The 27,403-nt window shown below is 34.2% G+C and overlaps 2 protein-coding genes across 5 annotated transcripts; one reads left to right on the top strand and one right to left on the bottom strand.

Annotated features, from left to right (window-relative positions):
* Positions 1–675: 675 nt before the first annotated feature.
* RAD17 (RAD17 checkpoint clamp loader component) lies at positions 676–22,612 on the bottom strand. Of its 3 annotated transcripts, none has more exons than XM_070935801.1 (17): positions 22,553–22,612; positions 20,403–20,504; positions 19,648–19,893; positions 18,422–18,505; positions 17,622–17,778; positions 15,749–15,885; positions 14,637–14,689; positions 14,249–14,374; positions 14,093–14,162; positions 13,523–13,634; positions 12,236–12,427; positions 10,865–10,950; positions 9,927–10,073; positions 5,566–5,712; positions 4,629–4,749; positions 3,005–3,062; positions 676–1,416 (listed from the first exon to the last, which is right to left on the bottom strand). In XM_070935801.1, exons 2-17 carry the CDS (start codon positions 20,445–20,447, stop codon positions 1,149–1,151), a joined length of 2,049 nt encoding a protein of 682 aa, XP_070791902.1. In that variant the 5' UTR covers positions 20,448–20,504; positions 22,553–22,612; the 3' UTR covers positions 676–1,148. The 3 variants fall into 3 exon arrangements, with proteins under 3 accessions (XP_070791902.1, XP_070791903.1, XP_070791901.1); XM_070935802.1 differs by lacking the exon at positions 22,553–22,612 and adding an exon at positions 22,531–22,543; XM_070935800.1 differs by lacking the exon at positions 22,553–22,612 and adding an exon at positions 22,337–22,502.
* A 43-nt stretch (positions 22,613–22,655) lies between these two features.
* AK6 (adenylate kinase 6) lies at positions 22,656–26,909 on the top strand. 2 transcript variants are annotated; one of them, XM_070935799.1, is made up of 6 exons: positions 22,656–22,725; positions 23,928–24,020; positions 24,496–24,554; positions 24,645–24,790; positions 24,920–25,075; positions 26,108–26,909. In XM_070935799.1, the coding sequence occupies exons 1-6, from the start codon at positions 22,698–22,700 to the stop codon at positions 26,124–26,126; spliced, it is 501 nt and encodes a 166-aa protein (XP_070791900.1). In that variant the 5' UTR covers positions 22,656–22,697; the 3' UTR covers positions 26,127–26,909. The 2 variants fall into 2 exon arrangements, with proteins under 2 accessions (XP_070791900.1, XP_070791899.1); XM_070935798.1 differs by having other exon boundaries at positions 24,920–26,909.
* Positions 26,910–27,403: the final 494 nt, after the last annotated feature.

Here is a 27,403-nt window from a genome sequence, read left to right as displayed (position 1 = left end):
AGAGACAAGGCAATAGCTATCTTGCTGACACCAGGGCTGAAATGATATTTCATGGATTTGTGTCTATCTATCTATCTATCTATCTATCTATCTATCTATCTATCTATCTATCTAAGATGAGACAAGTGATGAAGAAATCATTGGTTATAAATTAAGAGATGAAAAGTTACTAAAATTATACATGTGATGAAGATTGAAAGTCACTTCTTTATAAGAGCTGTGGCGACACAGTGGTTAGAGTGCAGTAGTGCAGGCTACTTCTGTTGATTGCCAGCAACTCGGTAGTTCGATTCTCACCGGCTCCAGGTTATCTCAGCCTTCCATCCTTCCAAGGTTGGTAAAATGAAGACCCAGATTGTTAGGGGCAATATTGTGACTCTGTAAACCACTTAGAAAGTGCTATAAAGCACTGTGAAGTGGTATATAAGTCTAAGTGCTATTGCTATATGTTTATTTTCTATTTCTTTATTATCCTTCCTCCCTCCCTTTTTTTTTACTATTGAAATTCTAATATTTAATAAAATTATTAAAAATAACTTAGCAGAAAAATGAATGATTTGAAAATAAAGTTCAAAATTAACTTTACAAAATATTAAAAACTCTCATGTTATTCTCCTAGATCAGTGTTAATACTTTTCAAGTTACAATTATCTAAAACATATGAAGCAAAAAAAATTTGTTTCAGAAACTATAATGATACAATTTATTAATAAGGCATTCAGAGACTTATTTACATATTAAATATTACACAGCCCAGGTTAAACATTTTGTGCAATGTTTCATCATCGCAAGTTATATCTAAACTTGTGAAACAATAACAAAATAGTTGACAATGCCTTCAGTATCTACAAGATAAATACAAGTATAAAATATCAAAGTAAATATATTTCTTCTCATTTATTTCCATTATTCTGTATGGATGAGAATTGAAACCTTGAGTTTTAACTGAAGCTTTTCAGTATAGGCTTAAAAATATAAAGACTCTGTACTCATTTTACTCCATATTAATTGTTATTCATGACAAATTTTAACAGCTTGCAGAAATAACAAAGCTATTTCTATCTTTCCTGTACATTTGGATATAAAATATGAAACAAAAGTAAAATTATAATTTAAATATTATCACAGCTTTGGAATTGCTATTTATGTTATTCACTGTCATATTCTTCTATATTTAGGTCATCTGCTTCCATTATTGCTTGTGCTGCAACTGGCTGAGGTTGACTGGCTGGTAGTTCATTTTCATTACTCTGACTAGAAGCAGGAAGGAATTCATCCAGTTCATTTTCCTCACTGTTTTTTATTTTCTCTCCTTGGATATGCAGAATTGTAGACTGCTTCTCAGAAAACTCTTCATCATCATTGTCCAGGATTTGTATTGCAGAATCCTTATCAGTAAGAGTTTCAAGTTTCAACCTGCAAGCAACAATACAACATCAGAAATTTATTCTTCTTTGGAGTGAACCAAGACACCCAATTCTCTCATAATAATTTATCACACTGAATGTTTGGACAAAAAAGGCACTCCAGTCACTACTTAGTGCTCAGACAATTCATTTTATTGGGGTTCTAGCAACTAACTGTTACATGCTGCATTTTCTCAGGGGAGAACACTAGAGTAGAGAGAGTGTTGAGAAAATTACAACTTTGGGATCTGTTCTGCTGTGTATACTTCTCTGTGTAAATAGATGAAACTCAAGAGTTAGCATAGCATATTTTCCTCCTTCTGCCTGGCAATTCTGTCTGCCAATCAGTTCAGTCACGTGTGTGTGCCAGCAACTTGTGATATGAAATGGCAGTGTCTTCTGAGCTTCAACCATGTTTACATTCCTAGCCGGTGTAACGGAAGTTGGTATTTCCTATTCCAGTTCCTTTAAAAAGAACTAAAGAAAAAAAAGCTCTCCCATTGGACCCATCTATGTCAGAATCAGTGTATAGTTTGTAAGAAGGTATCCATTGTCTTAACTTCTTTTCCACTCCACAGATCCATCTGGGAGCTTCTTCTCTGGTAATATTGTACTGCTAACTAGAGCATACAAAACATTTGCTAGACCAATTCTCGAATACAGCTCATCTGTCTGGAACCCGCACTGCATATTGGACATTAATACAATTGATCGAGTCCAGAGATATTTCACGAAATGAATCCTCCACTCCTCTGCTCGCAACAGAATACCTTATGCCACCAGGCTTGGAATTTTGGGCTTAGACAATTTAGAACTACGCCACCTTCAGTCTGACCTAAGCGTAGTACATAAAATTATCTGCCACAACTTCCTACCTGTCAATGACTACTTCAGCTTCAACTACAACAATACACAAGCACACAATAGATACAAACTTAAGGTAAACCACTCCAAACTCGATTGCAGAAAATATGACTTCAGCAACAAAGTGGTCAATGCCTGGAATGCACTACCTGACTCTGTGGTTTCTTCCACAAACCCCCAAAACTTTAACCTTAGACTGACTACCCCATTCCTAAGAGGTCTGTAAGGGGCGTGCATAAGCGCACCAACATGCCTACCGTCCCTGTCCTAATGTCCCCATTTATTCGTATCCATTTCATGTATTCATAATCATGTTTATACTTATATCTGTAATCTTATATATGCTTGACAAATCAAATCAAAACAAAACAAAACCTGAAATGACAAGTGAAACAATGGCTCTCAAGAAAGCCTCCACTTTAACTGGTGTGTGTTGTGCAAATCAGACCACTAGTACAGTTTAAATTCAAAACTGGTGTTTCTTACAGTAAGATCAGTGGAGTCTTTTCTGTATAAAGACAGATCCCAGTAGAAGACAGAGAAAACAAATGCTGTATACATTTAAGTTATAACAGCAGACTGTGAGTTTGATACCCCTGGTTTTAAGAGATGGATAGGTTTTCACTTTAGGAATCAATGTCAGGGGCCATTTTGATCTTTATTTACTTGACAGTTGGAGAATGACAGCAGGGGGGCTGGATTCAATAAAGCTTTATGAATAATATCAAGGTTACCTTCCAAAGTGATTTCTTAAAGGAAGTTTCCCAACATCCTGAATAAAGGTAATCTGAGCTGAAAAAGTCAAACAAAAATTATTCCTAAAAGTAATTTCAATCTATATATGGAATGTACTTTGTAGCTATTTTTAAATATATTTCTGTTCTAGTTTGACTGGACAACTAGTCCTATATAGGTATATAAAGTCAATATATGATAATATATCACAAAAACCGATTTAGACTTTAAAATATAAATCCTTTTGGAATTCGTAAGCTTCATAAAACCATTAAATCACATTTAAAAAAAAACATAATTATTCTATACAAAACATACCATCAGGTTGTTGTCCAGATTAGTAGTATGTGTTCAGAAAACAACCTAATACATGTATTAGGTTGGAAAGGAAGGTTGTAAGTAATATTTACAAAGTAATTATATACATATCAATGTGAGCACAGTACCACTGAGATCAATTTGTTTTACTCTCTCAAGTAAGTTGATACAGCATTGAAATCTAAAGCTTCCCCCCCCACCCCAAATGTACTTAGTTATTCCTGCTGGGATCTAAGCCAATCCCACACACACACACAAGGAGGTGGAAAATGCTTAGGCAGCTGCAGGAAGCAAAGAAGCTATTTTCTTCTAGCAGCAAATTCTCAGACAGTCTGAAGAGGTGGGGGGGATTGCTGGGAAAGGAAACTGGGCAGTAGTTGTTTTTTTTTTAATTCATATAAGATCCTAGCTAATACATTCAATTTGCAACGTTAATAACTGAAAATATAACATGGTACTTCTCTCTAAAGCAGAGATATTTAATACATTCAGTGCCATGTCCTCTTTCTTCCTCTAGAAAGAAAAGCAGTATGGAAATATAAATGAGTATCTTTTTTTCTTCTAGGGTAAACATTCTGCATAAAAGTTACCACTTTTCCCTCCCAAGCAACTGTAAGAGATGAGTTAAGTTTGTTAGGTAAAATAGATTTACCCAGGCTTCAAGGTTGAGCTGGATGTGAGAGTCAAATTCTAACTGCTGTACATACTGTTAGTCTATACAATCCAAAACATTTCATACTTTCTGACATAAGAATTGAAAATACTGTTTACTTTTTAAGTACTATGATGAGTTACACAAGCAATAATATAAGCAATCCAGTTTACAGGTAATATACATTACTTAAAATTCTGGCTACGGTGATCAAACAGAGTAGTGTATGGGGCTCATTTGTTTTTCCCACCAACAGAAACATTTGAACAATGCTGAAAGACACATCTATGGTTTTGGCATTACATACAAAGTCAAACCCTTGGATTGTTGACCCCAAATATGTCAGGAATGTGAAACAACAAATCTTTCAGACATGTTTATTGGTTAGTCGTTTTTTTGTTTTTTTAAATTACTTACATGTGTATGGGATTTCTTTGAGTTTAATGTGTTTATATTGTTAGCAGCCTACAGGGTGCAGGGAATGTACAGCATACAAGGAATATATGTATAAAATATTTGCTACATCCAATTTGTCACTGGGACCTCTAAGTAAATATTAAGAAATTACACTGAATAATATTCTGTTCTGTGACTAATTGCTCTTCTAAAGCAGAAACAGAAATATGAAACATTTTGCATATGTTTAAATATACCTTGGTTTCTCATTGGATTAGTCAGCATGGTAAGATAAGGTATTAGCTCAGTCTGAAGACACAATGGTGATAAACAGAAACTTGAAAAGAGGGATTTTGCAGCAAAGCAGTTTTCTTGATACTATAAGGAATCAGAAAATATAAATCTAATGTGCAAAAGCACTTTTTCAGTTTTATCCATTAAACTACAGAATTTCTATTTACACACACACACACACACACACACACATCCTAATCATCTGCATTTAACAATCTAATTTCAATGATATTCTATTAAACTGTTCTTAAAATTGCTGCTGCCTGATGTAATAAATACCTAATTAAATGCAAGATCCTAAATCTCCAAATTATTTATTTTCTGTCTGACTGTTGATTAGTTTTCTATATATCACTTAAGTGGGGCATTCCAATTTTGATAAGACTCATTTTTACCTATAGGTAATACAATCTAAATGATGTTTAAGATCATTTTAATGTTTCAGAGGATACCGTAATGCAGGGGTGTCAAACTTGTGATGATACATCATCATGTGACATACCACAACTTTTTTCCTTCGCTAAAATGGGGTGGGCGTGGCTGCGAGTTTGACACCCCTGCTGTAATGGATATATTTCTCAGATCAAAAAATGCTTCATTGCAATCCATAAATATATTTTCTCTAAAATGTTTTTTGTAGTCAACTTGGTGTTATATTTTACTGATTCATTTAAAATATCTTACTGTGCTAGTAAGAGCAGGGCTGTTTCTAACTGAAGCCTAAATCTTTGTATGAATCCTAATCTTATAATAATGTTTATCGCAAATACAAAAGTTAAGTCAATGTTACTTCACTATTGATTCTGCCATGAGAGCAATAAAAATAAATTACTTGATTCTGTTTTAGAACTGATGCAAATAACATTAGTAACTGAGAAAAAGTAAATTGTTATCGATTACCTTTCTATTAATTAGGAACCATTGTGGTTTATGAAGAGGTCTAAAGCCCATTCCTCTTTTGCATTGTGCAAAAGCTCTGGCTTGGTTTGAGTGCATCACACCTCTTGTGGCTACAGAGGCACTATAATTTTGAAGTGTAGCTCGTGCCTATAGGAATTTGTAGAATAAAATATAAGAGCTCCATAATAGACTTAAAATCAAGGTACAGAGGACCAGATGTAAATTACTAGTATATTACAGATATATATTAAATCTTGTTGAAATAACAAATTGTACATCCCATAAACCAATCAAAATCTTGGTTCCATAAATATGCTTGATTGCAGAAACATCAAGTTTTCTTCCCATCTGAACACAATCCAAGTAAATCCATTATTAAGAAAAAATTGTTCTGTTAAATCTAAAAGCAAACTTCTGTCATTAAAAACAATGTAAGGTCTAACACTGAGAATTATTTTTAAAACAGACAAAAACTGATATACTGCACAGTATGTCAAGATGGTGAGCAGAACACTATCTGGCAAAACTGCCCATGTTATCTTTAAATACAAAGGCTAAAACTTCTTAAAATATAGAATTACTCAGATTGAAGCATTATTAATAAGCCAAACCATTACTGCCGGCAGTAATTCAGCAGTTTTCAGTTCGATTCTCATCAGCTCAAGGTTGACTCAGCCTTCCATCCTTCCAAGGTTGGTAAAATGAGGACCCAGATTGCTGGAGGTAATATGCTGACACTGTAAACTGCTTAGAGAGGGCTATAAAGCACTGTGAAGTGGTATATAAGTCTAAGTGCTATCGCTATTCCACCAATACTTATAGTTGTTGTTATAACTGTTGTAAACATTGTTTGGAAGGAGAGAAAGGATAGTTTTCTATCAGTCCTGATCCCAAGGCAGAAGTGGTATGACAGTTGTATACCAGGAGACCCTAGCAGTTGCAAGGAGTGCTATTTCACTGGTAACAGATATGAGACATTGTTTATGATGCTGGGCTGAAAGGACAAACTGGAGGTGCTACAATTGTACTATCCTTGCAGTTATATAAACACATTCCTCAAGTTGGTCAATATCATTGGAGGACTAGCTGTAAATTTGTCCATATTATTAGTAATGGCAGATTGCACCATCCCCTCCTTGGGACTAGAGACAACTCAGGAATTTATGACTGCCATGAAGTTATGGGTGGGTCCCAGATTGTTCCCAGGCCACAACACTCATGGCTGGCCATGTATTAGATCTAGAATTCATTCTGGAACAGATGTATTATGATCCGATTCCAGAGAAATTTTACATCAGGATCCAATCTGGGTCAGTCATCAGGACCAAATATTTAGTCTTCTGACCTATCGGACTCATGCTGGAGTTCTTCAGGGAACTTCTCTCTCACTAAAATGTGTCTTACATGAGTCCATTATCAAGGACAAATCTCTTTCTTATAACTGTAGATTTAACTGAGGCACCAACCATGCAGAGATTAGGGACCTACTAAGATTATCTGCCCCAAATATCTGATGAATCCAGCAACTTTTCTCATGGATGTTCCATAGAATTTATTGACTACTGGAATACAGGGGCAACTAGACACATGAAAGGATCATGCAGAGCATCTTCTATGTCTACCTGTGGAATTTCATGCAGTTCTTTACTTACTGAAGATTTTCATGAAACAACCAGGGCAAAAAGATGTCTGGAGGGATATGGACTGAAAACAAGAAGCAAATGTGATTGGACAAAATAAGAGTCTATGTTTGAGCTTATTCTGATAAAATACAGTGAAGCATAATCATTGTACTTACTCCAGAATCCTGGCCAACTACACTATTTAAAATGCCCTGGATCCTTTTGGGAAGGATGGACTGGAACACTTAGTCAATGTTTGACTAAGTTTTGATTATCTGTGTAAACATTTCATGGACAAATTGCCCACATTCGCTCCAACCTGGAAGCTGGACATGCAGAATGTACTGAGAAGACAGAGGTGATGTCCTGTGCCAATATTTGTGAGGTTTTTAAATCTCTGTATCCCAAGGAATTTCAGCTCAGCCTATGAGATTCAACCCATGCCCCACATCTAACCAAAGCAACAAGGAATGGACTGGGAATTGGATGGGTTTGCAGTTAGTGCCTGTTTGAAATACAGGGAAATGCCAGGTCCAAGAATCACTAGTTTGCTCATAACCAGATTTACACTCAACAAACTGGACAACTATCACCCTATTTCTAACCTTTTCTCCTTTGAGTAATTCAGGGATTGTTACTGAGAAATTGATGAGGCTTAAGGTTAGATTACAGGTAGTCCTCGACTTACAACAGTTCATTTAGTGACCAAAGTTACAACGGCACTTGAAAAAAGTGACTTATGACCATTTTTCACACTATGACTGTTGCAGCATTTCCATGGGTATATGATCAAAATTCAGATCCTTGGCCACTGACTCATATTTATGACAGCTGCAGTGTCTTGGGGTCACGTGATCAGTTTTTGCGACCTTCTGACAAGCGAAGTCAATGGGGGAAGCCAGATTCACTTAATAACCATGTTACTAGCTTAACAAATGGAATGGTTCAATAACAACTATAGAAAGAAAAGTCGTAAAATGGGGCAAACTCACAACAAATATTTCACTTAGGAACATAAATTTTGGGTTCAATTGTGGTCATAATTCGAAGACTACCCGTACTCTGGAAGAAATGGAATATCTGGACTCTTGGCAGTCTGGGTTCAGATGTGTATGGGACTCAAACTGCACTGGTCACTCTCATGGATGACCTTTGATAAGGCTTCAGTGGAGATGATGTGGACATATTTCTCCTTCTAGACTTTTCAATGGCCTTCAGTACTATTGACCACAATATTCTTTTAGAGAACTTGCAAGGGCTGTGAGTTGGATTCACATTGCTACAGTGCAAAACACATATTTACAATATGGAGGCCTGCATTCACAGTTTCTGCTTGAAGAATAGGTGGAGATTGTAGCCGAAAAGGCTTTTGCAGAGTTTTGCTTGATGCACCAGTTGTGGCCTTACCAAGAACATTTACTCCGTTGGCATTTTTTTATTAATGTACTCCAATTCACTCTATATGAGGCTGCCTTTGAAGAATACCCAGAAGTTTCATCTGCTCCAGAATATAGCACACGTGTTTAGTAGTTTAGTATAACACAGCCATGTTACACTTATATTAGACAAGCAGTGTTGGGTACTACCAGTAGTAGGTTTCCAAGTGCAATATAAGGCATGCTTTAAACATTGTTAGTTTTGGATTTGTAGATTTTTTAATCGTTTTGATTTTATTTAATGTTGAAAGCTGTGCAAGTCTAGCTGGATTCAGGTGGTTCAATAAATCAAACAAATAAATCAATTTGCACTATATGATGGAAAAATAGTTCACCTTCAAATGTACAAATATGTAAATAGCATAGCTAACCTACTTTCTGTCTATAATCAAAGGTTTACTGATAAACTCTGGGCTTTACTGTGGAATAAATATTATGAGGGAAAATATTTTTGACAAAAATGAATCTGGGAATCAAACTCTGGAGAAATTGATTCAATAGATCATTTCCCTTTGGAATAATCATATTAGTGTTTTTTTTATTGGCTTTCTTCCTTCTGTTAACTACAAATAATGAAGCGCCACAGTATAAACAAATGAATAAAATCACATAATAAAGGAACATGGAAGAAAACTGTTCTAAAACGGACAGGCACCTAATGGAAAATAGCACATATGAGCCTATACCTGCAAAGGTGGGGGGTCGCCATCTGTCTCTCTCAGGGTATTATATGTTGCAAATGACATGGTAATTGGAAAGGCAATCCTGCAAATATACCAGTCTCAAGCTGTGTATGGCTTTATAGGTTAAATCCAGTAATTTGAATTGTATTCAAAAGCAAATAGAAAGCCAGGCACCCACAGCAGACAGCCTTATGCTGGAGCAACTGAAACTTCTGGATGATTTTCAAAAGCAGTTTTGTGTACAGTTCATTGCAGCAGTCTCACTTAGTGATGACAAAAGCAGCAGTTACTGTTAGAAAGTCCTTGTGCTCCATGTTAGCCACAACTGTTCCACTAACCAAAGCTCCCACCTGGACAGAGCTTCCATTTGCCTGTTAATTCAGGAGGACTCCAAAGCTGTAGACCTGCTGGTCCAGACACAGTGCTACCCCATTATCAGAGATAATGTCAGAAAAGACAAATGAACAAACAGCAACTGTGTCTTGCTTTAAGTTATAGAGCAATAAGACTATAAACAGTAAATATAATTAATGCTGTCTTATTTCTTCGTAAGTTTCCAAATTGTAAAGATTATAGTATGCATGTCACATGTTTAAATATATATATATTTAAAAACTTACATCCCAGTTAGTGCAAAGAAAATCTGCAGTACTTAAATATTCACTGGCTCTTACAATATCATCGATATCAGAGAAGAACTCCAAATAATTCTGGTGAAGGTATACATTAAATAAGTCCCCAGGCATATGTGATTTTTCTATGACATCCTAATAAAAGAAAATATACACAGAATATCATACCACATAGAAAAATTATCTGCATTTCTTTAAATTAAGAATTTTGCTAAGTGTATATGGACTGACTACTGCAATGCTCTCTACATGGGGCTCCCCTTGGGGTGCAGCCAGAGGCTCCAGTTGGTCCAGAATGCGGCCGCGCGGGGAATTATGGGAGCGACAGAACGCTCCCATGTGACACCTCTCCTGCGCGAGCCGCACTGGCTTCCTGTGGTCTTCAGGGTGCACTTCAAGGTGTTGGTGACCACCTTTAAAGCGCTCCATGGCTTAGGGCCGGGGTATTTACGAGACCACCTTCTGCCGCCAATAGCCTCCCACCGGCCAGTACGCTCCCACAGAGAGGGACTCCTCAGGGTGCCATCGGCCAGACAATGTCGGCTGGTGACCCCCAGGGGGAGAGCCTTTCTGTGGTGGCACCTGCCCTCTGGAATGACCTACCCCCAGAGATACGCACGATACCAGACCTCCGGACTTTTCGTTGGGCCCTGAAAACACATCTTTTTCACCTAGTCGGGCTGGCTTGATCCCATCCCTTCGATTTTAATTTGTAATTGGTTTTAACCCGGGTTGTTTTTAAATGGATAGCCAAAATTATTTAATGTTTTTTAAATTGCTTTTAAATTTTGTATCTTATGTGTTACCATGGCTGTTCACCGCCCTGAGTCCTGTTGGAGAAGGGCGGTATACAAATTAAATAAAATTAAATAAAAAATAAATAAATAAATAATACATATTATTATAGAAATAGCAAACATTTTTACCTCAGGTTGAACAAGCAAGGGCTGTCGTTCATATTCTGATAAATGATGAGGTAACCGAGGAAAGTCCATCTCTGTACCTGGTTCTCCTATAAAATTATTTAAATGATAACTGTAGTTTCATCAAACATCAGATGTCTAAAAAACAGAATCTTGGGAATGGAGACAGGTATTTCTTCAGAAATAGATAGTTTATAGTTCAATCCTGACTCACATGGTTTGCACTGCTTAATATGTATATTGTTATCTAAATTCTAAGTAATGTATTGGTGAATTAGCCTGTATCAAAAAGGCAGCACCTCTATTTTGTTGAAGATTTTCACTTTTATACTTCCATAGGTTTTGTTTTTTTAGTAGCTTCACAAAGTAATTAGACAACATCCTATTCCAAAGTGTCCATCTGCTGGGGTGAGCAATAGGTCCTGAGAAAGTCTAATGTATATGATTATTGCATGGAAGCCCTTGTTAGTACAGAAAGTACATGGGCTAACTTATGGATATCTGCAGATACTATAACAGTTGAAGCTGGTGAGGAAGTGATCTGCAATGTCAAAGAAAATGCTTTGTAAACCAGGGGCAGAAGCCAGAAATCTTCAAAGCTGCAAAGTAAATAGCTTTAGGCTGTGGACTCAAAAACATAGGAAGAGTCCTATGTTTTAAGTCTTGAACTTAAAACTGGTGACTAACATATATATATATATATATGGAAAGATTTAGATGGAGAATTTCTTCAAATGTATGGCTCTCTCGTTTTCTATATACCGTATTTTTTGCTCCATAAGATGCACTCGCCCCCCCACAAAAAAGTGGGTGAAAATGGTGCCAGTCCTTTGGTGAATAACAGCCAGGCTGCCGCAGCGGGTTCTTTTATAGTGTTGAACCCAGCCTCTTCTGCCTTTGTTATTGCCTGCCTTTTCTGTCTCTTTTCCGCAGTCAATAGGCAGAGCTGGCACATGAGAGGACATCTATCTGTGGTCCTCTCAGGCTCCATCTGATTTTTTTTTTCTTGTTTTCCTCCTCTAAATCTAGGTGCGTCTTATGGTTAGGTGCATCTTATAGTGTGAAAAATACAGTAATTGAATCTACTTAGTTCATATTCATATATCTGCTCAGGAATGTAAAGTGGAGAAGAGTTTAACTGCTGTACCTGATATTGATAGGTGGGATCAGAAGTTTTGATCCACTGATACAAATTACATGAGTTTCCTTACAATGACAGGGCAAGTTAAGGACCAAAATTATTACTGAAATGAATTTTAAAAAGTTGTAACAGATATATGCATATATTTAGATACAGTCAAACACAGAAATTAATAAAAGAAATGTTAGAATTTTTAGATATATAATACAATAAAGACAAGTAAATTCTCTTACTTTTGCAGTAAAGTATTTTCCCCAAAGCATGGAAAAGGAAGATGGAAGCATCCTTGCTACCAATAGCTGGTATTTCTTGGTCTTCTAAAAAATTATTGCATAGGGTTTTTTTCTTTATTTTAGATGATGTATCACATTTTAAAACAGAATTTTTCTTTCTTTGTGACCATAGGCTTTTGTCTGATGGCCTTTCTGGAAAAAAACCAAGAGAATTAATAAATAGGAAAAATGGAAAAATTGTCTTTAATAGAATAGAACAGAACAGAATTCTTTATTGGCCAAGTGTGATTGAACACATAAGGAATTTTTCTTTGGTGCATATGTTCTCAATGTACATAAAAGGAAAAAAAAGAAAAAAAATATTAAGAAACAACATAACTTTTATAGCAAAGTTCTGCCTAGAAAGAACATATATTAGTTTTATTTCATTCTATTCTGGGTAAAAATGCATGCACATTTTGAGATTACTAAAAAAAAATTTTAAATGCTTTTAATTTTTCAAAAGTTTGAAATTCCTCCAAAGGAGAACGGTTTTTATTCCATGTATCCGTGATTTTGATTTTTTAATTACTTTTTTATGTACTGCATATGTGAAGAGAACTTTTTAAAATTTTTAAAAATTAAAAAGTCTTCCTTTATGCTTTCTTATGTTGTTTGAATTATTTATGTTATTGTAATAAATAAAGCCTACTAATATACTGGCGTGATACTAGCTATAATAATATTGCAACAAATACAATTTTTTTAAAAAAATTTGTAATATCCGAAAGACATTAGTGTGCAATAAGTGTAAAATACTAGAATCCCACATTAATATACCATGTGGGAATTTAGCTAAAAACAGAATGAAAACATAACAAATAAACAAGAATAGTGATAAAAGAAAAAATGATAGCAAAAAGGAAAATATTAAAAAAAAAATCAATCTAAGTTAATATAAAAATAACACTGCAATTTTAAGAATTCAATGAACTTAACTGGCCATATTCCATCTATCCAGAAAAACAATTAGGATAGTTTGTCAATAACATAATTAAAAACTAACTAGATATAAATTAAGCATTCCTTAACTGGGCTACCCTTCAAAATTCTTATTTTTTTTCATTCACTACTGTTTCCCACGCTTTTAAGTATTAGTAATGCTAAAACGAAACAGCTTTTTCTATATTATAAAATAAATTTTTTCTGACAAATTCAAAAGCAAAAACATTCTAAGAAAAAGTAAAGATTGTTATTTTTAAATCTTAGTGCTAAGCACAATTTAAATTAGTAAGAATATTTTCTTACCTTTTAGAGAAGAAAATTGAAGTGTGTTTATTGCACATCTAATGTCCCCTGAACATCCACTGCAAATCAGTTCTAAGAAGGGCTTGTCAGGGACATCAATTTTATCTCTTCTCTACAAAGAAAATTGGAAAAAAATTCAAAGCTAATTTGAGTAAATCTACATAAAACATTAAAAAACAATACTTCACAGATGTTTCTTGCTTCCATTTCTATCTCTCCCTTTTACCAAAAGTTCCAAAGATTCAGCTGTACTTTCCTATCCATTTATCACTCAGTATTTTCACTACTTCTACAGAATCATTCAAAACTGTCCATGATTTATCCCTGTTTTACTTTCACAGCAATTTTATATTAAAGTTGGATGAGCAATGCTAATTATGAATGAATCACTCACTAATGTTTAGAACTAAGCAAAGATTGTTGAGGTCAATACTGTCAACCATTATTATACACATTTTTTTAAACTTCTAAGATATCATTCAGATGAAATGTAATAATAATGTTTCCATCACCAACTTTTGCTTTTTGTATCCCTTATATATAACAATATTGTAATTTCATTTATCTTACCATACTGATCTCCCCTGTGATTATTCGATTTAGGGCTTTCATCAAGAGTGTTGGTGCCACTGGGTTAAAACTGAGAAAATTGAAAAAAGAAAATGGTCAAGATAAATGTCAATATGAGAATTTCATCATGGTCAATGTAGCTGTCAATTTATTTACCTAATGGTTGTTATATACAGTTCTTCCTGAATTGCCTTTGGGAATAGAGACCTCTGGCTGCTGCCTGTGCTGAAAATGTCTGATATTATAAATACAAGAGGACATCTGCTTGTCCGCAAAAAACTCCTACAATGAAAAATTGAAAATGAGCAGTTCAAACTTAACAGCATCAATTCTGACCAGCAATCAATAGAATTGCACTAGCAAAAATGCAAAAGGTACATAACTTGCAACGTGCCATCTTCCCTCATTCACCACCCCAATTTAGCAGCAAAAGAAAGAGATGGATTTTGGTAGTGGACTATTCTGCACTGGAGAACCTTAGGCTTGGTCCAGCCATACCCAATAATTTGAGCGATCCTTTGGCAAAATGAGATATTGAACATACCTCAGAATGTCATGTAAACTGCTAGGGTCATGATAAAAATGGTTTGGCATATCCTGTTGAAAAGCAAATACAATGTTGTTATTCTAATATATCTGCTAAATTGAATTAAAAGCTGTTGGAGCCAATAATATTATGCATTAAGGGTATTTACAAGTATAAATGTTACAAACATGGAATATTTATGAGATATTCCATAATGCAATATGGTGCCAAGGTTGAAGATGGAGAGGCAGAAAGCTACTTTCAAGCCAGAAAAAGTTATTATGTAAACAAAGAGTTGTAGCTGTTTTTCATTGCCTTGTAGAGAGCAATGAAATCATATTTAACTTGGAAAAATGGAAATAAAAAGCATAGATTTAACACCATGAGCCTAGTTAGACAGACAAACACGCATAACTGTGCAGGCCTTAAAAGGCATTATCTGCATTAAACTACTTATCTGTCAGTAAGAGTCTATGCCTTGGGCTTATCTATCTATAACAGATTCTGGATTTATTTCATGCCTAAAAAGTCCAACATATAAGTGAGTAGATACTTTTGTTCATATAAGTTCAAAGTGCATCTGGAAATTCCAGAAATAGATATGGGATTTATTTTGCCCACAATGACTAGCTTTAGAACAAAGAATCTAAATGCCACTGTTATGAATATCCTTATTTAATTATTCAAAAATAATTACTCTTTGGTATTTTGGGCACCAAGAAATGTTGATTATTGAATTTAGAACCCAGCATTCACAGCTAATGCTCTACCATTAGACTACAAAATTTTCCAAAATGCTTGACAATAAAATAAAGCTCAACATAATGAAAAAAAATTCAGGCCATTATTTTGTACTTTCTGAAAACTGCAGTTTTAAAATCTTAATTGAAAAAAGTCAAATATTTGTTTTATATTTGTAAGCATTTTTTATCAAAGATTATCAGTATATCTGTTTGAAATAAGCTATTAGTTATTATTATAAAAAACTGAAATTTTACTATTGAGCAACTAAATTTGGAAAACCTAATTAACTTAAACTGCTATACTTAAAAATTGGGAGAAAATAATAGAACATTTAATTTTAATTATTAAAACACCTTAATGGAGTTAATTCAACTACTTCAACTTACTTCCACAAGAATAAGTCTTTTGTCAGTTTCCATGGTCTCTCCAACCATCTGAAGCTTGATATACTTGTTTGCTCTTAGAAGAAATTCTTGAAAGATAGCTGCCTGGCTCTGATAAGGAAGTATCTTAAAATCCGATTCTAAAAAGGAATATTTATTTTACAATATGCACTAAATACTAAGAAAAGTGAGATAATATTCTATAACTTATTGTTTTGAATTCTGTTATTATTTTATTTGCATGGATTATTACTGGTCCAAAATCAATTGGCATGTAAATTACAGAAACTGGACAAGCTGTACAGGCAGAGACCTTAGTATATATTAATATATATTTTGAAACAATGGGCCAGATAAATCAATTACTGCAATTTTTCAAAAAAATCAGATGTGCTTTAGCACTGAAGGCTTGTCCATCGTTATAGTGCTACATTTCTGGCCAAAAAAAAAAAAAAAATGGCCTGAATTTTATCTGAAAGGTTAAAAACTAGTCTACTGAAAATAAATCTACTGAAAATTAATCATCATGTTAATAAGAGTCATATTCTCTAGATCAGATGTCAAACAGTCAGCACACAGGCCATATATCACAGCACTCCTGGGTACAGCCTAAACCTGATTAAAATACAGCGGGGAAATTTATTTAAGAAACTAAGAAAAAAGAAAATTCAATTAAACATAGATAATATTATATTTAAAAATTAAACAATAATATGTTTATTCACCAATCACCATAAAACTCTGGACTTGTGGCTCATGAAGTCAAGCCACTTGCCTTAATTGCAGTAACAAAGATTGTTTAGTATAGATGGAGCAGGAGCATCATGTGACAGAAGTTCCTTCTCAAACTGTGCTGTAGCAGGACCAAGTGACCTAGATATTGCAATTAAACTGAGGCAGCAAGCTTGCGCCTTTTTCCCAGGACTGCTGGCAGACAACTTTGCGTTAGTAGCTGACCTTCCCTGAACCCCCGAGCCTCTTTCTAAAACATATTTTAACATATAGCTATTATATGCATTTGCAATTTATTCATGTTCGTATATTGTGGTTCCAAACCAAGTACAAACTTGTACTTGGTTTGGAACAAGCTGCACAAAACCTTTTATTTTTTTGCACACAGAATAGCAGAAATTAGAGGGAACATTATAGGGAAGTGTTAAGTGGGAGTAGGAGGTAAAGAGGTAGTTTGCATATAGGGTGGGAAGAAGCTCAGAATGGAGTTCACTATTCTGAACACCGAATAGTGTTCAATGGAATTGAACACTAACAATTTAATCCCTAGAGTAGAACAAAGTTTTCACTTGGGTTTTAGACAAAATGTAGTTTATCACCCAATTGAAATCAAATAAACTGCAATTAATCTTAAATATTTTTAATGAATGCAAACCAAATTTAATCCCCTATCTTCAGAACTGGCTTTTCTTACTAAATATAGCTAAGAATAAATTATGCAGGCATATGGCTAGAACTTCCTTGCAGTCATACTAGCAGAAAGGAAAACAGAACAAGGAGCACATGTACTTAGGGCTTGCAAGTAGTCCTGGACACCGCCTGCAGTTACAATTTTGAGTTCAGCTTGTATTTTCAACTTGACTGAAATCTCCTATCAGTCTAAAGTGCAGCAGTTTTAAAACACAGGAAATCCTAATATAGAGGAAGCTGAGAATAAAGAATGCCTTTATTCTCAGGCTTTGTATGTAAACCCTTTGGAATTTCCTCAGCAACTTACTTTCGAATTAATTAGAAGTTAGTTCCATTTATTTTAATGAAATTTGCTAACCTCTAATGGCATATCTATTTCCTACCAGAAATAGATATGCCAAAAAATATATTCTAATTGCTCAACAATGAAGAAGTGAACATTTTAAAATTTTACCATGATTGAAAGCAACTTGAAAGTCGTGTTTTTTGAAGTCTAGCGATACAGGATTTATCCATTCTTGTATCTGAATACCAAGGTCCTTGGCTAATATTTCTACAGTTGCCGATTTCCCACATCCTGGAGGGCCAGTTAACACTAGGATGGAGCCTCCCTACAACAAGATACTTATCATAAACTGAGTACGATATTTAAAGAAAAAAACAATATGGGTTTCTTAATAAAACAAAATAGAACTTTGGTGTCAATAATATCCATTTTTTACTATTTCCAATAAATACAGTAGCCATAGTTACATTCTCAGTAATTCAGTATTAGAGTAGCCCACTTCCTTTATGCTATACAACTTAATTCAAACAAATTGTTTGGACTGCAGTTCAGTTGGCCTAATGTGTGTCAAATGTTCTCTAAATGGAAGCAGGTATTCTTTAATGGAAACTTGGGCATAGATTAATCCCAACCTGTTCACTCATTTAGTAAGCAGACATAAAACTTCGGGATATTCAGAAAAAAAAAGAAACACAAACTGAATCATTTCTCTCAAAGCAATCTTTGTATAAATAATTGCAACTTGCTTTATCTTTATCTATCCAGACAAATAAATATATTTTATTCTACTAATTAAATGTTGCTCTAAAATTATATTATATAAGATTTTGATAATATTCTAATGTCACTTCATTAATTATTCAGCAAAATAAAATTGGTAAAATAAAAATAAAACTATTGATTGAAATTAAATAAAAGCTTCAAAATTAGCAAACTGGCAGGTAAAAGTATTAAGTTCATAATATTACCTGTCTTGGCTGATTTTGAAATATGTGATCTTTTAACCATCTTTCAACTTCTTCAATTTTTTTCTTGTGAATGACAAGATCACTCTGACAGACAAAAATATGCATAAAGCCATAGTTATGTAGCAAAATATTAAATTACACATTATCTATACTTGAATTCTCTTAGCATATATACCAAATGTAAACAAATTAAAATATTAGGGAAGATCCAATCTCCATGACAATTACTTCACTTACAAAATGATATACAAATGATATAATTTTGTTCATTTGCAAACCAACAGCATATGTATAGCATACCTTATCTTACCTACATGCCGAATATATAAGGGAAGTTGAAATGGAAGATGAGAAGAATGGTTTTAAAGTTGGAGAAGAAACAATTTATGCTACGATGACACTACCCAGCCAGCAGAAAATGCAAATGATCTGCAAGCTATAGTACTAAGTAACTTAGTACTAACGTCAAAGAACACAGTGAAAAAATGAGACTAAAATTAAATATAAGAAAGGCCAAATGACAATAGGTAGAATAACCAATGTGTAACTTTAGAGAAAGAGGTAAATTTATAATTGTATTTACAACTGCTGTAAAGAAGATAGAAAGCCACTTTTTTGTATTCTTTTCTATTTTTATTTTTCTTTCTTCCTTGCACTTTTAGCTTTGATTTATTTCTTTTCATTTCCTTAACTCTGTATTAGATTGCATTAGTTTATGTTTTTTATAAATATTTTAATAAAATTATATCTATAAGGGAAGGGAAGGGAAGGGAAGGGAAGGGAAGGGAAGGGAAGGGAAGGGAAGGCCATCAGCATTGTGGATGGACTCAAATTACAGTGGTGATGAGAGCACTACTGGGAGATCTGAAAGAATACATTGTCAATAAAACAATCTATGTGGTTGCTTGGAGTCAAAATTAACTCGACAGTACATTATCAATCAATCACTTAAAAATCATGCACCTTCTAATTTAAGAGACAATTGGGAATAAAACATCCTCCTTCCTACAAATGGTCCATTAAATTACAGTTTCACTGAACACTTATGATCAGGACCTGACATTTTTATAATAATCTTTAATTTAGTATTTTGTATAATTATTTACACAATTATTTTAACAAGCAAAATAGCTTATTGTATTATATATATACTAATATGTATATATTAATAAAATACTACTACTACTACTAATATACACTATATATTAAATTGCATAGAACTGTACCTGAGTTTTTGGTTTGTATTTATCTACCCATGGTTCAATTTGGCTGTGATTTTGTTTGAAGTGTTTATATTTCTCATCTACAGAAAATGGTTTTCTTATTTTTCTCCCACACTTGTAATTTTCAAGCAGAGGAAAATGCTCTTTGCTCTTGTGATAATTGTCAGTATCTGTGAGCGATTGTTTATGGCGAACACTAGATGACAGTTTTGCAGTCTCACAGAAATCTGGTTCCACCCAGTCAATTTCCTGATAATATAAGCATGTAGAAATTATTGCAGCCCAAAAATTATCAATTCTTAAACCAGTTATTATTTTATTGCTGCATTTATATACAGTAACCAATATTTTAGTAGTTAATAAAGCGAACATGAAGTAAACTATCATACAATATATGTGAATGCAGTAAATGCAATCATTTACTGAACATAAAACAATTTAAATACACATAAATCACCTCCAAACATTTATTAACATTTTGCTTATCTTTAATAGTTCTTACATTTCAATCTTGTTTAGTATAAAAAAAATAGTGCAATTTTTAAACAGACTTAATTCAATTTAAACAAACAAAAAATCCCCAGATTTTCTTCTCCACACTCAGTATTACACAATTTAGTCTTTTAATTAAAAGTGTAAAGTTATAATGATTTCAAAATACTCCACTTGGCTACAAGGGTTTTGATATGCCTGCATCAGCCTGAATTAAACACATGATACAGTAAATAATAATTTAAGAGAATAAATAAATAACTTACTTTATTTGGAGGTGTCTTTCTTTTTGAAGATTTTTTTGACATCATCAGCCTTTGCAGTTTCCATCCAAAATGTATGATTAAATGCCTTTAAAAATAAAGTACCTAAAAGATAACGAAACTTTTATATTAACAAGTCTGCAGCCCTGAAGATAATTTCTAAAAGAGGACTTACATCTGTCTTGTTTCTCATTTGTAGAGCTTCTTTTTTCTTTTCTACATGCTGTTACTTTTACTTTAAAAAAAAAAAAAAGCTATTCTTAATGGCTACAGAACAGGAATGTACGACCTCCAAAGTCCCTAAAGTGCTGCCCTCTGTTGAAGAGAGCACACTTGTCTGACAAAGATACTGTAGTTCTAAAATTTTCAATTATAGCAACATCTGTTTAGTCCATAAGTAGAATAATGTACATATTATAATACTATTACACATGCATCATGGATAACCTGCATATTTAATTTTTCACAAAGAGTTAATGTCTTGGTATGTACAATAATTTACACAAATTACCCTGTGACATTGAAATTGCAATGCTTTATATCTATCTCCACTCTAATTCTGAATATACTTAAACAATTTCAGTACAGAAGATTGTCATTTAGTGACAATTGGACCAGCAACTCAGTTGTTAAGTGAAGCAGTCACTAAGCGAAACCACAACTGAGTTTACAATCTTACTTCAGTTTTCTTTTGCTTTCCAGACCTGTGAAGTATATTTACAAAGCTACTTTTTATTACCACTTAACTACGACTGTTGCTATATGAGGTAGTTGCTAAACGAGGATTACCTGTATATTAAACTATTTTTATTTTGAAGCTAATGAGCTAAGGGAATTCTAATCTAAACATGCTCCTAATCAGGATAAATCATTGTAACCTATTTGATAAAACTATAAATTTCAAGCTTTTGAGAAAAATTCAAAAGCAGACTGACAATTTATCTACAAAACTGGCTATTGGGCTTATTGTCAAAAACAGAATACTGTCCTAATAATTCAAAAGTAGAACAGCCAAGACTTCATTACTTCTTATAGTATCACCATTACATATTTGCACACATAAGTAAAACCTGTAATGAATTACAAACAGATAATTGTTCAGTTCAGCTTAGATAGCAAGACAAAGTTTCTAATGATTTATATTACACCTCTGAAATGAAGGCGACAAACACCTTCTCTGACAAATACTGCACATAGTGTGGATTCTGTGGATCACCGTGGATTATGTTGAAGGATTTCTACAGTTTTTCAAATTTTTCAACTTTTAAGATATAGTGACTTCAATTCCTCAGTCAGAAATCAGGGTGTTGGTCCACCCATCTTAAAGTTGACAAGTTTGAAAACTAGTTATATCTTTGGGAATCCGGCTAATAAAAAAAATCATGATTACTTGCAAAAGAAACATGTATACAATTAAAGGAGAAGCATTCAAAAGAAGTAACAAAAATCGAATACAGGTCACACGACACATAACGGTTTAACCAATGGCCACCTAATATTGACAGGGTACCTGTTGAGGTCTTCAAGATTCAATGGGTAAGGATTGGTAGTATGTCTGCGCTCCTCTAGCCAACTCCCCCCACCCTTTCTATGAAACAGGCATGCGGTAGGGTTTATAAGCAACAGTCCCGTATGTGGGATGGGCAGCTATATAAAATAAATAAGCAATCCAGCAAAGTGGGGGTCGGGGGGGCAGGCTTTGTTATTCTATAGGGGACACCTCCCAGGTGGAAGAAGACTTCAGCCGCCATGCACTTTTGGAATAACAACTCTCCCGGCTGCGCTCAGACACGAAGCCCGGCCTCGTCCCCAAGAAAGCGGCTCCATCCAGCAGATGTAGTGCACGGACACCATTTAGCTCTTGCCACGCTGCAGCCCACTTATTTCCGTCACTAAAAACCACACCCAGCCCTTCACACTCCCCTCTTTCTCCCTACCCTCTCTCATCGGGCCAGCTCCATGCCGACTAGGGCCTTTCATGCTCTTCGGCGCTTAGCTGTTCGCCGAGCGCCTTAATACGGCCCCTGCTTTGTCCCCTCTCCCGCTTTTAGTCCAGGCCCTGCGAGAAGGAGTAAATATGACCGAGAAAGCTTCCGGGTGGGAAAAAAACAAAAACCCTACAAGGCTTTACCAGTCGGCGCTTTTCCACCCACCGTTGGGCCTCAAGGGAGGAAGGAGGGCCCTTCTGACGTCTTAGTCTGCTGCCAGACGAGTAGGACGGCTCAGGTCCCCGCGAACTGCTGCACGTGGCTGCTTGATGGCAACTTGGAAAGTGGCTGTAGGAGCAATAGAGCGGCTATGAAGAGGCCTAACATTTTACTTACAGGTAAAAGAAAACCAACAGCGAAAGGGTCCGCAAACAGGAGAAAAAACAACGGGAGGTTGTTCGGGTTGGTATAGTTTTAGATCGAGCGCAGTCGCGCTTTCCAAAAGGAATGGGGAGTTTGAAAGAGCGTAAACAAATCTCCGATTCAGTCTCACGCCAGGGTAATAACGCAGATCCCAATGCTGCCGCGATCACAGTCGATGATGGGAGAGCAAAAGTTAGGCTTCATTTGCTTTGCGTTATGCTGGTAAGCCAACGCATAGCAAATAGCATAACGCACAGCAAACGACGCTATAGAGCACTGCACACCAGAACAACTAGACACAAGAACATTTTTTTCCCGAACGCCATCACTCTGCTAAACAAATAATTCCCTCAACACTGTCAAACTAGTAACTAAGTCTGCATTACTATTAATCTTCTCATCGTTCCTATCACCCATCTCCTCCCACTTATGACTGTATGACTGTAACCTGGTTGCTGGTATCCTTAAGATTTATATTGACTGTTTCTCTATGACTCATTAAGTGTTGTACCTTATGATTCTTGACGAATGTATCTTTTATTTACACCGAGAGCTTATGCACCAAGACAAATTCCTTGTGTGTCCAATCACACTTGGCCAATAAAGAATTCTATTGCTCTCCCATCATCGATTTTGATTGCGACAGCATTGGGATCTGGGTTATTATCCTGGCATGAGAGTGAATCAGAGATTTGCATTCAAAATGGGAAACCTGAAAGCAAAATTAGATAAAACAAGCTAATTTTGCTTTCAGACTTCCCCAACATTTTGAATTCATCACTCTTTCACCCTCAAGAACATCAGGTAAAAGTACCCTTTCGTTTTGCTTTTTTATTTGCGTTAAATTTAATATATAGAAGCATTTGAAAATGCGATTACCTACTTTCAGTTGGAAGTGGTTGTGTTACTCCATAAACATTAGCACCTCTTGCATGTGAAAGCCAGGCTTATATAAATAAGCACTTGTTCTCTGATGTGTGTGTTTGTGTGCAACTATGCATATATGTTTCTATATGCTAGGACTAAAGTGATCACATTTTTAGAAACAAAGAAGCACCTGTTGCAATAAGTACTTTGTTTAGTCTTTCAGGTCAATTTTGCAATGGAAGCTTATTATATATTAATATTTACTACAGTACTTTCCTGATTGTTTCTTTATGCCTTGTTTTTTCTGTAGGGACACCTGGTGTTGGGAAAACTACACTAGGCAAAGAGATAGCCTTGAGAACAGATTTTACATACATCAATGTGGGGGATATGGCTAAAGAAGGTAATTTTTAAAATTTCATAGTATCTACCATTTTATTAACATTTATATCCCAAATTTTGATGTACATGGATACATGTTATATATAATTTAATACAAATTATATCTAAAATTACTTGGAAAGTAGAATTCTGTACATCAAATGAGAGAAAAAGCAAATATGAAAATCAATTGTATGATCAGTGAAAAAAAATAAAGCTGAAGAAATATATCTTTTCCCAAAAACCAAGTTTAACCACTAAAAGATGAAGGGAAGGTCTTCTATAATTCCAGAGCAATGAAAGAAAAATTCATTGTCTAAATAGTTGACTATTGTAATTGAAATGATTTGATTGTGGCTGGGGAATACTTCATGAAGTTAGCAAGTTTGAAAAACACTCATCTAGAACATACTAACAGTATGAGATTTTTGAGAATAAGTTGTCTAAATAAATATAGCTTCTTATAAATTAATAACAGTTTCCATTTTTTTAATCAGGGGAACTGTACGAAGGTTTTGATGAAGAATATGAATGCCCAATATTAGATGAAGACAGAGTGAGTTTAAACTGAAATATGAATTTCAATTTTCAATTTTTGTAACCAAGAAGCTATTGTTTAGTTTTCTTTGCATTATTTTCTATATAGGTTATTGATGAAATGGAAGATAAGATGAAGGATGGAGGTGTCATAGTTGATTATCACAGCTGTGACTTCTTTCCTGAACGCTGGTTTAATATAGTCTTTGTGCTTCGCACTGAAAACTCTTTTTTGTACAACAGATTAGAAAACAGGTAGGTCAGTGACACAAAACTAAATAAAGTTAAGTTTAAGTTTAAAACAAACCTTATTAATGCATAATATCAAACTTCAGTATTTTTACCTAAATAATTTAAATGTTTCACGTTTTTATATTTTTCTAGAGGTTACAAAGGAAAAAAGCTTCAAGACAATATTCAATGCGAAATCTTTCAGACAATTTATGAAGAAGCCATGTCATCCTATAAAGAAGAAATTGTACATCAGTTGCCTAGTAATACTCCAGAAGATATGGAGCGGAATTTAGATCAAATTATGCAGTGGGTTGAACAGTGGATAAAAGACAACAATTGATTTTTTTAAAAATCATATTTACAATGATAAATAGAAGTTGTGTTTTCATTCATGGAAGAAACAATAATAGTTCCTTCAAGGTGAAAATTAACGAGGCCACTGAATTTTCTATTTTATGCTGTTCTCTTTAGACTCTATGAAAGCAGGTATCAGACAGAATAAGATACGAATCAGATAAGAATTTTTAAAAATCTGAATTTAAAGGATTTAAATTTAAAAATCTGAAATTATACTAAATTGGGTGTCCAATATTGAAAAGATGAAAAAGAATAGTTCCCTAGTTAATACGGTTGCCAAAATCTTATTCCTGTACAAAGTTTTATTAATGCAGCGGATATTCTGTGATTCATTTCTAAATGTGGGACCATGCAATTTAATATATGAACATAATTTTAGTTATTAATTTATTAACATGCTGTAAATACCCAGGCAAATTTGTATCTGTATGTTTTTGTTATTTATAAGTTTTGTTGTCGTTTAGTTAAACTACTTTTTTGCTCAGCTTTTGTTCAGTTTAGAAGGCATCCTCAACCCCAGATTCATGAACTCATCTCTCTCTGAATAAATGCTGATGGCATTTTGCAAGATTTTTGAAATAAGTAAATAGGTTACATGTGGCCATTACTACAGTGATCCAAGAAGCATCTGATGCTATTGCTTGTATCATATTTTTCTATTCTCTGAGCTAGCGTGGTTCATAATAAATATTACCATCATTTATTATCCTAATTTTTTCTAAATATTGAGTAACTTAATAAAAAGTGAAGTTATAGTGAAAAGACAAGAAAATTGATTGGTGAGAAAGTGCATTTTGTCATGTAAAAAATGCCTATATAAGGTACATAAAGTATATACATTTTTCTTAGTAGCTCCCAAATTTGATATTAAATGTATCGATAAGTTATAACTTTAGTCCTAATCATAATCATATATCATTGGATTTCATCCAGCATATCAGCAGAAGATCATATTCAGATTCTCTTCTCTTTCCCATGCAGGATCCAAAGCAGAGTTTGATTGTATAGGAGGAGCTTCGTGGATATAGACTCTTCCGCCTCTTGTACTATTAATGAAATGACTTGATTAGAAGCACAATTGCCTTCAGTTTTCCATTTTGGTTACATTCTGAAAATGGTTACCAGTCCCCCTTAAATTAATCAACATGAGATGGATTTAAAATAGGGTCACACATACTTCCTTCTCCATTCCTAAACTGGGTCAATAATATTACTTTACAGTATTCCTATAGTGGTAGTAATACAGATGATCGTCATTTAGCTACTGCAGTTATGATTGTGATGAAACAGTAACCATGACCAGTTCTTATACTTATGATCTTCACAGGTCTATAAAGCAAACCAAAGCTGAAGTAAGATGATAAGCATAGTAGTTCACTTTTGACTACTTCACTTAATGACTTGAGTTGTTGGTCCTAATTGTGATCGCTAAATGGGAACTACCTGAAAAAATATTTTTCAAAATCTCTTAAAGAAGCATAATTTTAGTCACTCTGCCTAGTTTACTTCATTTGTCTGAAACTAAAGTTCTCAGACAAAGTTACCGTTAGTTATACATTAAATATTTTTAGATTGCAACTGAACTGATTGAAAATAGTCACTTCTATTAGGTGTTGTGTTCATGTTATCTGAAAAGCAGATGCTTGGCCAATTGCAAGATTTAATTTACCTTCTGTATATTAAACAGTGATTCTTGGAACCTTGTCTTTGATTATTACAAATATTGCAGTATTTAGTGAATAATGTTTTGAGCAGCAAACAATTTGGATCATGCATTTTTTGTTATTTGGTACTGTATTATATAGATGATTTTCAAAATCTTATTCTTTTGTGTTACATTTTTCTGTATGTAATTAAGAACAAAGATTTAAATATGTTTTTTGAAAATAAAAGATACATAAGGCAAAGATTTAATAACTTTCATTTCCATCTCAATGCAATCAGTTTGACTCAGTGGCTTACATACCGGTAATACGATACAAATTTAAACTTATGACTTAATTTATAACTATGGCTTAATTACAAAATCATTATTTCACAGACATCTGCCTGAACCTGTATTATTTCTAGTACTAGTATATTATTTAAAGAAAAGTTTGTGTAAGATTTCAGTAACCTACCATTGTTAGTTGCGAAGTCTGTCCCATTAAAGTAATTTCAGATATCCTATTACATAATTAAATCTAGAATTAAGTTTGTAGCTTTGGTTATTGATTTCCCTGGTGGAAATCCGGTAAGGATGTTGCTTCTCCCTACCCCATCAGAAAAGAAAGCCTT

The sequence above is a fragment of the Pituophis catenifer genome, unplaced genomic scaffold (genome assembly GCF_029215685.1).
Source record: "Pituophis catenifer annectens isolate HBS135680 unplaced genomic scaffold, rPitCat1.0.hap2 SCAF_2, whole genome shotgun sequence".
Classification (NCBI taxonomy): Eukaryota; Metazoa; Chordata; class Lepidosauria; order Squamata; family Colubridae; genus Pituophis; species Pituophis catenifer.
Note: the sequence above shows the minus strand (reverse complement) of the source record. Positions and strands in the feature narration are given on the sequence as shown.